Source organism: Apostichopus japonicus, chromosome 16 (genome assembly GCF_037975245.1).
Source record: "Apostichopus japonicus isolate 1M-3 chromosome 16, ASM3797524v1, whole genome shotgun sequence".
Classification (NCBI taxonomy): Eukaryota; Metazoa; Echinodermata; class Holothuroidea; order Aspidochirotida; family Stichopodidae; genus Apostichopus; species Apostichopus japonicus.
Window position 1 is genome coordinate 7,185,457 of NC_092576.1, and position 14,323 is coordinate 7,199,779.

Consider the following 14,323-nt stretch of genomic DNA (forward strand, 5'->3'; position numbering starts at 1 on the left):
TTATATGGAGTATGTTATCCTATACAATACCTTTTTATGATTTAGTGTGTTAGTCAATGGGACAATTATATAGAGTATGGTGCCCTATACAACAACTTTTTATGATTTAGAGTGTTAGTCAACGGGGTAATTATTTGGAGTATGCTACATTGGACGTTCGCATTTCCTATCGTTTTGATCATTATCAATTCATTTCTGTGAGCAATGTGAGACAATGAAAATATCTGAAGTAAGCACCTGATACAGTTGGCATATCTCTCGCAAAAGCAACATTTTGACGGTCTTTTGCTATTTGATGTGTTGCTATGTGATTAAACAAACTATTAAAGGCACACTCTCAGCTAGGAATTTGCTAAAATCAAAAATCTTGTCTCAACGTATTCCCCGATTAAAAAATAAAAACAATGCTGCCCTCTTCTCACAGCGGCAATATATTCATTTCTTTAATACGGCATTCTCATCCTTAGCTATAAACAACCTACGCAAACGGGTACCGTTACCGCGAAGGTATCAGGTTTCCGAGATTCTAATCAGCCCTCATCGCAGTGTTGCGTAACCTATCGGCATACCATGTAATTGTACTATGTGCTATTCGAGTTACTTTCCGCTCATGTACGCAATTTTTCGATTGGCTATATGGAACAGTGCATATTGTAATGCTGGGAAAACGCTATACCAGCTCGTAGGAGCAGGTAGTTGTTATGGAAGGAGTCATACGGGCCGATGCTGCCGATTTTTGTTGGAGAAATTGCTGAAGAAATAAAATGCGAATAGTTTCGTCGTGTAGTTCTCTATAAACATGTGACTGAATGTGTGCTGCTTATGTACTTTTATTTTTTCACGAAACGACTTTCTTCTGGCCTAGCGTTCTTCAATACTTGAGTTGAAAATAAAATAAAACTGTGAGCAAACAGCTTATGCACTAGAGAGCCTGTGTAGAAAAAAACACGCACATAATACAGACAGGTTAATGAGCATGGTGAACACAAAGGGATAGATATAAAGGGATTAGTAGACAAGGGATGGAGAGAAGAATGAAAGATAAAACCAACAGGGGAAGAGGAGAGGTAGGGGATAAACAGTGGAGGGAAAAAGAGAGGATTAAGGGAAGGGGGAGGGAATAAACTGGAGAAGGACAAAGACAGAAAAGTGTGGAGAAAAAAAGGGGTGGAAAAAGCTATGAGAAGAGGAGTAATGGGGGGGGGGCAAGGGGAGAAGGACGGGGAATGAAGAAAAGTTAGTCATGTCCTTCCTGAATGTTGAGACCATGAGGTTGAATGGTGCGAAGGTGTAGCATCTACAACCTCTCTCTGCTGATTCGCACTAACTCAGGACGGCTACCTAAGGATTCAATCCCCTATAGGGACATGTCGTTAATGGTATGGTTGCATAGCGCCCAACTCTTGAGAAGGCAAATGCTGGTCCATGCCACAAATTGCCGTCCTGGGGGAGGGGTATATGGGGGGTGTCTCCCTCCTCTTTTGATATTTTTTGGAATCCTGTTGATGCCTACATGTAAAATGGTGGCACCTAGAAAGGCTTTTGTCACTCAAAATTTTCTGAGAAATATGCATTTTTTGTGTGTAACATCGATAAATTGAATAGTAGGTAATAATTCATTCTTGCCCGTGGCATGAAAATTTTCGCTGCTCGCCCAAATGAAATGAAATATAGCCTAATTTGAGGTTCAAATGATGATGTCATGGAGGTTTTATATTCTATTATGCTAAATGCTAAAGAAATGATGGTTGCTAAGTCAAAATTTGATGCAATTTTTTAATGTATACTTGTCAATTACAATGCAGGTTTATGGGACGCTTGCGCGGGTCAGGTGGTTTGGGTGTTAGAATGCGGGTCCAACACGTGAATTAAAGTAAAGTAAAGTAAAATTTTATTGATATCAATCATAAATGAAGACATAATAAAATGGAATCCGCAGCTTAAAAATATGCAATATATATATATATATATATATATATATATATATATATATATATATATAGATATATATACAAAAATATGATAAAATTTCATCTAGTTATGTGACAATTCAAAAGCTTATTACTCCTCGGTAAAAAAGAATGTCTAAAGCGTTCAGTACGCATACGAGGTAGGGTATACAACCTACGTGGAATGGTGTAAAACTTATGGAGAGGATGATCAGGATCAGTCAAAATCCCTCTTACATACTGAAGTACAATATCTTCAATGTACTGATCATCTACAGAATAAAACTTTCTAAAATGTCTTTTAATCAAATTGACACAGGAAGAGAGCCACACATATAGCCGCTGTTTTATTTTCACAAGTGTAGATCCTATATGAGAGTCCCAAGTGAGAGTATGATTAAAAATGAGTCCTAAATATTTAAAATCTGACACAACCTCAACCTCACTATCATTAATTATAACTGGATCATGCATCTGAACTGAACGGAAATCAACAATTAATTCCTTGGTCTTGGAGCTGTTAAATAAAAAGGCAACTGGTTTCACACCACGCTACAGTCTCCGTAATAGCTGTGTGGTAATTGACAATGCTCTGTGGATATTTATCATTACACAAACCAACAATAGCAGTATCATCTGCATATTTTATGATGTAAACATTTTCATAAAGTGTGGACAAGGAATTAGTATAAACGGCAAACAGCAATGGTGATAAACAACACCCTTGTGGGACACCAGAATTAGTGACAATATCTTCACTGCTGATCCCATCACAGTATACATGTTAAGTTCTGTTGAATAAAAAGTGATACATCAATGAAATGATGTTCTTGTTTACATGAGCATCTAACGTACGAAGTAAGTTCGAATTGCTAAGAGTGTTAAATGCGGAGCTAAAGTCCATAAAACAAACCCTGGCAAAATTACCGACAGTGTCCACATGTTGGCGTAGAACTGTATCCAACAGCAAACACGCATCCACAGTTGATCTTCCACTGCGGTATGCGAACTGATACACGTCCAATGATGGAATACATTCTATGATTTCAGTGCGAATAAGCTTCCCGAAACATTTCATAATGACACTAGTCAAAGCAATGGGCCGGTAGTCCTTCTTTTCCACTAGGTGAGGCACTTTTATCAATGGGATAATCTTACTTCGTTTCCAGTCATTAGGAATGTATCCACTTTTATAACATTGAGTGAAGAGCTTATTAAAAAAAAATCGGCAAGTTCAAGATGACAGTGTTTCAGTAGCCAGCCCGGGACACCGTCGAGACACCATATAGAAGATAAATTCTTATGATACATTGCACTAGCTTAGTAACTTCATTTTACTGAGACACCATGTTTGTTGTTGTCTGTTATGGTACAGTTTGTTCAATTGTCTTGAAGCCTTGTGATATCTACATTCTGGATACTTGTTACTCCCATTGTCCACTCTTGTGTCCTTGATGTATGGTATTTAAATAAGCTGAGAAACTGCTTTGACATCAGCTATTTCAAAATTGTCCGTATCCATGTTAACAACGTTCACTATGCAAATCCATAGCTTTCACTGGAGAACAAGAAATATGACAATCATCTTACCTAAAGTAGAGACGCACACATTTATTAATGAAACAATCCAACACAAATACTTCCAGTTCCAACCCTTATATCTGCTTGCAAAACATCCATCGTGCCATAACGCTATGCTGTGCTGTACTGTTCCTCTAAAGGATGTTCTGTCCATCTGTAATGTGAAATGAAAATGGAAAAAATACATATTTATGGCATCGTGTGAGGACAGAAGTGTCACAAAGATATACCTGTTCAAATGATTTTCCAAGATATGATTCATTTGATTTTAATTGCAAAAGAGCATTCAGGCTCATAGCCAAGGTAACTGGGTTGGAGCCAGCATAAATGTTATGTTGGTTTATTCACTGAGATTGTAACTTGCACTCATTGTAATAACTAAAATTATTGTTCAAATCTGGGTGAAAGTAGACCCCTTAATGATGCCCCTAACATGTTAATCTAGAGATATAGCTCACACTCAAAATTTGCCAAAAATGTCAATGTCTTTGCTGATATGAAACTATATGCACATGACAGCCTCATCAGATGACAACTACTGTACAGTATAGGCAGTTAAGAGTAACTATCTTTAAGCAGTGCATGTACTGTATGTACAAATGATGCCACATCATCATGAAACATAAAAAGAAAACATAAGAAAAGAATAAATGTGCAATTTTTGAACACAAACTGCTTCAGACAGGTAGGTAGCACATTCTACAAGATTGGTAAATGTCTTTATTTATCAGAAATTAGGAAAAATACTACAGGTACTGTTATCATAAACTTGTAGGGTTTGAACATTTTTGGGTCCCTCACATTTACAGACCTCAAGTGGCTGTATTAGCACCATATTCAGCACTACATGTCTATGCCATTAATATAACATAATACAATAAATGAATAAATGTGTCCAATGTCCTAAATCCGGTTAGTCATATACAGTCCTACAGTAGTAGACTGCAGAACTAGTTAAAATGTAGACTTATTTACAGCATGGAATGGTTACAGTATGTACATCAAAAAATTACCAGTCTCCACTGGGGTATAGCTGCTGGAGTGCATTGCTGCATCAGCCTCTGTTGGGCATAGCCTTTTGTTGAAGAACTGGTGTTATCTTTTCTGGTTGATCAGTTTGGATACCAACCTCTCGAGTTTCTTAATTGGGCACACACATTCAACTGAAAAAGACAAATAATACCGGGATGTGCAAAGTTAATGATATATCAGAATGCATACTGTACACATAGCAGGGAAGTGCTCATGAATATTTGAGTGCCAGGCAGATTAGGCGGTACTGTCATCCACACCCTGGGAGAGGGATTTCATGGGTGGGGTACCCCCCCCCCCAAATGGACAAATTTTGCACATGAAGTATGCATAGGTGGTGCTATATTCCTATTCTGTGCTATATATTCTCCCAGATTTTGGTTATGGTAAAACTTATTAAATTATCATCAAAAAGTGCTGGGCGAAAAAGGTTAAATACTATTTGTGCGGGGCGGCATTCAGAACTGCTGGGCGCAGCTGCCCAGTGTGTGCAAATCCATGACATAGTGAATTATATAACTTCCAACATACATTACTGAATACCACATTTTGCCCTTCACTAAATAGTCAACAATCCAAATCAATTTTGCAAGCACAGAACAGTTAGTACACTAAGTTAATACAGAACTTTGCCATTGGCAGCATAAATTCATCACATCTGCTTTATGATTTACAGTCATGTATAGTGTCAACTCTGCAAGTGTTCAAGAATGGTTCATTTACTAATCTAGTGCAATCCTAAACTAGTGATGTGCAACAATTTCTATTATATTTCTTATTTCTATGTTAGTAGTATACACCTGCAGTAAACTCATCTACTAATACCTTACACTAAATGTCATAACGTTTGATGTTACAATGGCAATGTCCCAGTAGGCTTGCTCATACACTAATATGTCACCAAATTTCATCATGTTCAGGGATGCATAATTGCTTTCAAAAATATAGCTAGGCTTTGCTTATTTCCAAGACTAAAAATTACGGAATATTATTCTACAGGTGTGCCCTAAACAATGAAGTGTTTAAAAGATACTATAGAAACATGATATGGTATATTATGGGCAATCATAATAGTTATCTTTCAAATCAGTAGTATCATTTTCATTTTGTATAATTTTTAGAACTGCATGATCAGATTATGTGTAGAGCTATGAAGCCTATGATGTTGTTATATTTGGTAAATGTCTTAAACTTCTATATCATGATGAAATTATCAATTATTGTAAGACGGACTCAACGACCCCTCGGAATGGTGCGTCATGTCCGATGAAGCGCATATTTGGTGCGTTATTACAACTGCAATATGTGCGTCAATGTGCCATGCATGGTGTATTCTTTAAATTAAATGTGATAAATTTTGTCGAACATAAAATGGTGGCATTCACAATTATTGGTGACATTGATTTGTTTATGTTGTCCTTGATTTTATGATTAAACAACGATGATAGCAAACTATCATGTTATGAATGCATAAATGCATTATGAATGCATATGTGAACAGTATCTACTATCCTTCACTAATTCAACAAAGGAGCCTGTAGAACTAGTGTAGCTTCTTTCTGAGAAGGCTTTTGAGTTTTGAATTAATTTGGAAAACTTATTTATATCACTTTACACTACAGTTACCAGGAAAAGCCGCTACCGTTTTTTTTTAAGTTACTATACAAAGTTGGGAGTATTATAGGCAATACTCTTATTTGGGATAGAAAGAGTTTAAATTCATGCGTACGTTTTTTCTTTGCAAGTGGAGAATCATCCACAGCTAAAGTGGCTATGCGGATTGACAAGCAAGTGAAGCAAAGTAAATACCCTAGCCTATGCATATTAGACTTCAAAAAGTAAAAGAACCAATGCCTTAGTAACTTAATTCATCTTGGAGTTGCTCAGCAGATTTGAGGTTATTTCACCAATTAAGAACCCATTCTCAGACAACAACAAAAAAACTGAAATGGCTACACAAATTAGTAGTTTATAACTGAGAATGACCATGCATGCAAATATGCAGTAAATTTCCCTCACATATCTCATTGCATACCAGACTTACAGCTACAAAATAAATATGCCCATATCAAAAAAGCTCTTGACAGGAATAACCACCAAATTGAGGCAGGCCATCCATGGTGCATTCAATTTTATAAATCTGGGCCTGGAGCTAGGCTACAGTAGTCCTACTTTTGCTATTGCTCCGCTCATGAGAAGTTGCATTTCTTTCGAGTTTAATTTCCTCGTGGGGAGATCTCCCTACCAAATCTATGTTACACTAATGTAGGCGAAGTCCTATTCATATTTGCAAAGCTACCGAAATCATAAACCAAACACATGATACCGCAAACTTCCATACTGATCATGCTTAGTAGGCGAATATAAGTAGAAAAGCATAAATAACACTTCATGAAATGTTCGGCCTAGGCTAGGCTACATTTTGTACAGCAGCCTGCACTGCAGTAGCATGGACACTGCGGAGTTCGGACACCTAAGCCTTAAAACACCCCAAAACTATATCTCATGGTATAAATCAACTGAAACTATACTTGCTATGGTTAGGTCAATTTGGAGAAATAACTGTTGCTTCGTAGTTTTTCGTGCAATTGGCTCTTGCTGTAGGTTGTCTCATCGTTAAATGTGTATTTCTAAGGGGTGTCCGAACTTCACAGTGTTCCAAACTTCGCAAAACTGACTATACTACTACTGTACTAGCCTATATCTCTCGGTGTATTAGTTGCCTTAGTTTGTAGTACTAGTAGGCCTAGCTAGCATGATCTATTGAACAATATAACAAGGAAGGCTACGGTAGATCAAACACTTCGGCCGGAAAACAGTATACTGTAGCCTACATAGTAAATATATAACGTTAGTCGTTAGCATAATTTGCTGCCTACCTTCTCGTATGATCTGCCATGCCAGTAAATGCTCCGCGAAGGTAGCATTGCTCATTTTGTCGATCCCCGATCTCTGTTCCAGTAGATCGTTTTTGGAGACCCAGTCAACGTACGTAGCACCAGCTTAAGTACACTTTTCATTTCATGTCCGTTTTGTCGCTCACTGCTTTTGGCATCGGGACCCAAAATAAAGCAAGCTGTGCCTTCCACCTCAACAGCGCGGTGACGCGGCCGAAATTTACACGTTACGTGTGTTATGTTACCACTGCATGAAACTGTGCTATACATTACGTATATTTACATACAGGTTTTACATAGTACATTGGCAGTATATTACTAATACCGTGTCACGTGAGTAACGGTGAATCGTCGAAACCTATGAAATTGGCCCGCCCTCTAAAAATTTCCTAGCTGAGAGTGTGCTTTTAAATAATGTTATCAGTGTGTTTAAAGCGTTACTTGCCAATTTAGGCGTCGTCGTCATGAAGGCTGCTTTCAGAATATGTGATGTTAGCTTTCAGCAGCATTTTGTTCAACGAACACCGAAAAAAAACTTCTGCAGCGTTCGCTTGGGTGTAGCTGTTGCATATTCATTTGCAATGCAATAATTTCAGGAGAAGAAAAAGTGACATAGGATCGAACCGGTTTAAACTGATATTCCGCGTGTAACATGTACTAGTGTTTCGTTGCACCCACCTTCATGTTAAAGGAGAAATAACCCCTACTCTTTTCTGCGTAGAGAATACCATTTTGCAGTACGCTCTTTTCGACAGAAGCAACACGAATATTTGCAAACAATTCTTTCAACCTTAAAAATCAATTTAATTGTTACCCATTGCATTTGAAAGTTTGTTTCAATCCCGACTTTTCGTGACGTAAGAGAGCCACATATCGCATTTCAACAGAAAACGTGTTGTAAATTTCCAACAATAATTAAAATTGAACAAGCAAAGAGAAAGTAATATAAATGTGTTAGATAAAATGGTTTGTTTTTCATTCCTAAAGGTGCTCACAGTATGTCACGGATGTTTTTGTAGAGAGCAGTCATTAAGGCCATAAAAAATAGGACAAAGAGCGTATATCAGTTTCAATCTGCAATATAATTTTAAACACCAGTAAAACTAATAACAGTTAGATAGAAGCATCTGTCTGTATAACATGGAGTGTTTACGTCCATTTCGTATCTACTGCATATGGTTTCTTGTTTCATTCATGGCCTCGTCTTCACTCGGTCTCAATATCATTTCTCCTTTTGGCTTGTTCATTGCGATTATGTACAAAACATGTTCTCCTTTTTCTTCTAGCATGTCTCTATATGAGCGTTGGCTTGTGGCCTTGGTTTCATGTTCTCTTTCTTTCTCGTTTCAGCTTTTATTTTCTCTTACCCTCCCTTTCCAACATCAGATCAGTAGCCTCTTTAACCGCCTGTTGAAAATCTCGAAGATTGATATATTGTAGTCATTAAACATAATATGGCAAAACATAAACAGGAAGTTAAGCATATGTAGTACGTGTTCTTTGTATATTCTGCATTATGAAGCATATAATACTAAACAAAAAGGTTCTTGAGTGCCTGACCAAGTTTATGAGGCATCCACTAAACCCATGAAATATCACTAGAACAAGGGGGTGGGTTTGTAAGTGGGTTACGTATTCTTATTCCATTTCCAAAGTTCCTACGTGAGCCGATACTCATAGCTAGTACAGTAACTATACTGGTGTCACCTGTAACATATTTACCGTGTAACGAACACAACGTAGTAATGATTATCGGGTACCTTCGTCTATGTATAACATTACGGATAACTACAAACAGTACATGTAGGTGTAATACAGCAGTTCATATCAGATATTGTGTTTTTCGAAACTCTTTCTCGAAGCAAGACACAAATTAACTATAGTTTTATGGTATTAAAGATCTGTAAAAATGATATATTCTCTCATTCGTGAATCCTACAAAAACATACGGTAGATTTTCGATTCTTTGTTATTGCCTTACACAGTTAATTCGTCCTTTTCCAGCTAGCCCTGCTCTGTGTATATCTCATAAGACATTCCTGGAAGAAATTCATACAACTATTGCTCAGAATAACAACCTAACAGTCACACTGATACTCGCTGACCCTGTTTGAACAAAATAAATAGAATAAAAGGTAAACCTTGTCACTTGACGTAGAATAATTTGTCAAACGAACAGTGAAAACATGTTACTTCTTTTAAACGTTATCAACGTACATTACGCTATGGTTTCGTCGAATATTAAAAATAACTCTGTACGTGGCGGTCACTTATTAACCTATTACTTATTTTTACAGACTGCTGTAGAAGAACAAAACTAATAATCTCGTTTTACATGTTTTTATGTTCAAAAATGAAAGTTCCATACTATAACCGTTAATTGATTACACATGTTATAGTAGGAAGTAGAGATAGCACGATATTCATAATGTCGCTGTTAATATAATACTCAAAAGTAATCTAGTTGTTCATGGTCCTTCCTCGCTGACCCTGTTTGAACAAAATAAATAGAATAAAAGGTAAACCTTGTCACTTGACGTATAATGTGTGGGTGTGACAAGTTACCAATGACCAGGGATAATAATCAGCGCACTGAAACTTAAGTGTGTATCTGCGCTTTATAAGAACTGTGTATTATTATTATCATTATTCCTGCCAATATACACGTATGTCATTATAACTGTGTACGAAAGTACTTAAGTTACAATGAATTTTCAAAAGCAAAAAGTGCAAACATTTATCCATTTATTGTTTTCAGTTTCAAAACATTAATAATAATCACTTGTTTTTAAATTCAGTTATATGTTATTCGTGCGACATCTGGACGAGAGCCACTTTTTTTAAATAGGTCCCTTTAGACTGATGAAATGTCACTTTACTGTCATGTCGATAAAAGATAAAAAAAAACACATATTACAAAAATAAAAATAGAAACGAAGATAAAGATTGATTCCAAACAGAAGACAAGATATTATTGATCAGTTTGGTATGACTTTGCATTATTAGCTACAGTGGAAACCAATATAATCATTGTTGTCACCATCCTCTGAAGCCAATGTGAAATAATTAGGTTCCTCTGGATCTCCTTCATCGTCCGAGCATCCACATGTGTACAATAGAAAGGGATTAAAGAAAGGGCTAGCACTTTTAAACTCACATCTTTAAGTAACTGACGTAAGAAAATAACAATGGGGATAACACAAAGAAAACTATTTAGTAGCTATTTGCAACGTGTTTTGTTAATGTATATTTACCTGCTTCATATTCTTTAGAAACTCCATGAAGGTGTTTCGAAGTCTTCCAAAAGATGGCCTCTCTTCAATGGATGAATTCCAAGTGGAGAGCAATACGCCAAATCTGTGTGTGGAAATTAAGTTGATGAACCAATTCCGTAACATAATATAGTTCCCCATTGACCGTGGATTAATACATATGAGGTAATGTTTGTTACCTACTTACAACATTTGAACGTGACACGTGTTGTACGAAACTGAACTTGAGGCAAACAGGTAGGATATCGTATATACACACTGACATATCTGTGCATTTACTGTTTACTTGTACGTCTTCTTTACAGTAATATATGTGTATGTGTATGTATATGTGTTAGAGTGTGTATTTGTATGTGTATGTATATAGTTATGTGTATGAGTATGGGTATGGGAATCGGTACGGAACTTCATATCTCCTCAGTCAAAGTTGAAACCCTGTCCAATCAAAAGTCAAACCAATACAGTGAAAATAATGGTGAAAACAATACCAACAACAAAACAGTTTGCTCTCAGCCTGCAATTTATAGTGTCCGACTTTTTTGTAGTCAAGTTCACTTATGATACAAACAGCGACCATTTCAATTATCAATATCTTGATAAAGCAATGTAGAAATTATTTTGCAAATTTCACCATATTGCTTAGTGTACTTCCACTTTCAATATTCAAACAATTTGTCCTGTGGAGTGTCATTTTATATCCTTTTTGTTTGTCATTAAATAGCAAACCTGAGTTTTGTATGATGGGAGATAAGTGTGCACGTTGGTTAGAGAACAGTAACTTCATAACATTAATACTCACAACCCTCCTGGACACGCTAGTGGCTGATCAAGGTTGTCTTTGGCTCTCAGTTTCTTTTCAATCTCTGGACAAGTCAAACCTCCAAAAGGGGTGTCACCTTACCATTAAACAGGAAAAAGAAATATGTACAATTTCTGATAGACAGTTACACATAGTTAAAGAAGTAGATAGGGCTTCAACTGTAATTCCTTCCAAAGAAGTGTGTAATCTATTTTATACTATTAATGTAAGAAAGTCTACTGCGTTTAAGAAAGTTTGGGAGTATTTAGCCTGTTCTAGGAGTTGAACGACATGGATATTTTGTTAAGGATTCTTTTCAACTCTCATCATTACATAGAGGAGTCAAAAGCCTAGTCATGCACAAGGACAATTATGCCACCGAGTTCCTGTGGCACTTTTCCAACTTCTTCAGCTTTTTCATCAGTACCTTATTCAAATGAATACACACCAAACTGTACCCCCCCCCAACCACCTTCTTCAAAACAAATCCTTCCTTTTATAAAGTATAACCATACCAAGAGAGTAAATCTCCCAGACAACAACTCCAAAGTTCCACACATCTGATTTTTCCTTATAGTGACCCAAGAAGACAGTCTCTGGTGCCAGCCACGCCAGAGGAGGAAATTTCTGGTTATAGGAGAGAATAAGAAAAACCGAATTCCTGTTACCGTTTTATGCGTGCCACCTTTTGGAAAACACACATTTATGTACTACATACAGATCTTAAGAATAATAACATGTGCTCATTATATTCAAGATATTTCTTACATAGTATTCTACTTATTTGCTTTAAGCTCTGAACTTCACAAACGTTTACAATTACAAAAATCCAGCATGCACTTGCTTTTGTGTATGATTCTTTTGGTTTCGCAGTCAATTCTTACAAGCTACGTGTCACCTTGTGCCATTGTGCGATACAATGTACATATAATCATCATGTATGAAACTGCATACGTGCATTAGCACGTTATTTTATCATGTAACAAATACGTATTTTTCTAAAACTACTATAACTTTGCTTGGATAAATTCTGAATAGTATATGTGACTTCAAACACTCCATGTCAAATATACAATATCAAATATGAAATATTTATCCGTGAATAAACATAAAACATGAAATTAGAAAATTATTCATATTTTTATTAGACACCATTTGCCAAGTTTCAACTCCAAAAATCCAATGTAAATCACCATTAGAATCCGAGTGTCTAATCGTTTTTCCTACATTTTAGCAGGCCTTGGTACACGGATTCTCTTAATACTGACATCAATAACAACATAAATCGTCTTTACCGATTCGAGAATGCTGTCCATCCTCTCCTGTGCCAAATCTACAGGCCAAAAATCATACAATTTGCATTTCCCACTTGAAGTAAGAAGAACTTTTCTTGCAGCAAGTCCAGGATAAAGAAACTGCAACGAAACCAAAATCAGAAATCGACATCTGTTACTAAATTACTTTTGTTGAATAAGGTTTATCTATTGAAATGAAAGCAAGAGTCGTAAATTTGTTTGATCATTATAAGATCGTTTGTGTGCTAATTAATCACATAACAAGTACTTCAGAAAGGAATATCCAAGACATTTTACGACTTGTTGGTAATAGAAGTAAAGTAAGTTATTCTATAACGATAACCAAGGTCTTGTACAGTTTCCGTTTGTCACGGCTATATTGACAGGAAAATGAACAGTTTCCTGATTATCAACTGTCACATACATAGACTTATCTAAATATTGTAGATTTATCACTAAACTATTGACATAACTATCAATCGTGCATGTTAGTAAAGATGATGTTTAGTAACTCAATGCTCAAATGAAATCGTTCCCAAAGTTGTTCTCAAAATTGAAGGTATCTTTTGTATTCAGTCTTAACTCGAAAAAAATTCCAGAGTGTTTAGGCTGACCTTTTTTTTGTATTATAAACAAAGAGAGTTAACATACGCGTCTTTAGAAAGTGCTTTCCTTTCTTTAGGGAGTACCAATTTTTTTTCTCAATGGTAAATGTTGTGTGTAACATGGAGCTATTAGGGAGAATAGTCTATATGCAATGAGACTAACTCTTACCTTTTGACTTGCCAAGAAGAACATTCCATTACATACGTCTACTGCGTAAACGGTCAATTGTAGCGTCTTCTCATGCTCTGCCAGTTGTGCAGTCGCGACCTTAGAGGAGTCACTGAAGTGCTGATAATTTCGCAGGAGAACATCCTTGAGCGTTCCACATTCGATATGTTCTTGGTAGATGAAATGCGGTACTTTGAAAACAAAAGGAATGAAAACATTATGGACGACATATATCTTTGATGCTATAGTCTCTAGAGACATTCGTAACGTTACTATTTACTTTATATAATTTTTAATGTTTTTTAGAGCTCAAATATTTAAATTCGTGACCAATAAGTGAGTAAGACTAGATTTACTCTTTTTAGTAACGGGAATGCTTGGACTAGTTCTCAACTATAAAAACAACTATAGGTACAACTATAGAAACAACAGATTCAGTAGACTATTACACATATTTGAAAATAGTTTCCAGATTAACTTTAACCAATCAAAGATAGCCGTCATATATGCTGATCTCGAAAAATGAGAGTAACATATTATTTGATGCAGCAGTAGCTAAAAAAATCCTATTTTTTGGCATCAATTTCAAACTTGTTTATGCATATTACAAGTACAAAAAGTCTGGCAAATAGAGAACGTTTTGCATTAATGTGGTATTATTCCTATAAAAATATGTATCAACATTGAAAAAGTCACAATTACTCGAATTGTAATAACACAAAAG

At 36.1% G+C, this 14,323-nt stretch overlaps 1 protein-coding gene across 6 annotated transcripts in view; it reads right to left on the minus strand.

Annotated features, from left to right (window-relative positions):
* Window positions 1–8,542: 8,542 nt before the first annotated feature.
* Window positions 8,543–14,323, minus strand: part of LOC139982603 (uncharacterized) — a 41,017-nt gene continuing 35,236 nt past the window's right edge. For 3 of the 6 annotated variants that reach the window (XM_071995549.1, XM_071995545.1, XM_071995543.1), the window contains 6 exons: window positions 13,600–13,790; window positions 12,826–12,945; window positions 12,046–12,157; window positions 11,531–11,627; window positions 10,714–10,816; window positions 8,544–8,877 (listed from right to left, as the gene is read on the minus strand). In XM_071995549.1, coding sequence (XP_071851650.1) covers window positions 8,842–8,877; window positions 10,714–10,816; window positions 11,531–11,627; window positions 12,046–12,157; window positions 12,826–12,945; window positions 13,600–13,790 — 659 coding nt within the window. In that variant the 3' untranslated portion in view covers window positions 8,544–8,841. Of the gene's footprint in view, window positions 9,566–10,713; window positions 10,817–11,530; window positions 11,628–12,045; window positions 12,158–12,825; window positions 12,946–13,599; window positions 13,791–14,323 lie in introns of those variants that run through there. The other 3 variants (XM_071995546.1, XM_071995544.1, XR_011798210.1) reach the window with 3 other exon arrangements.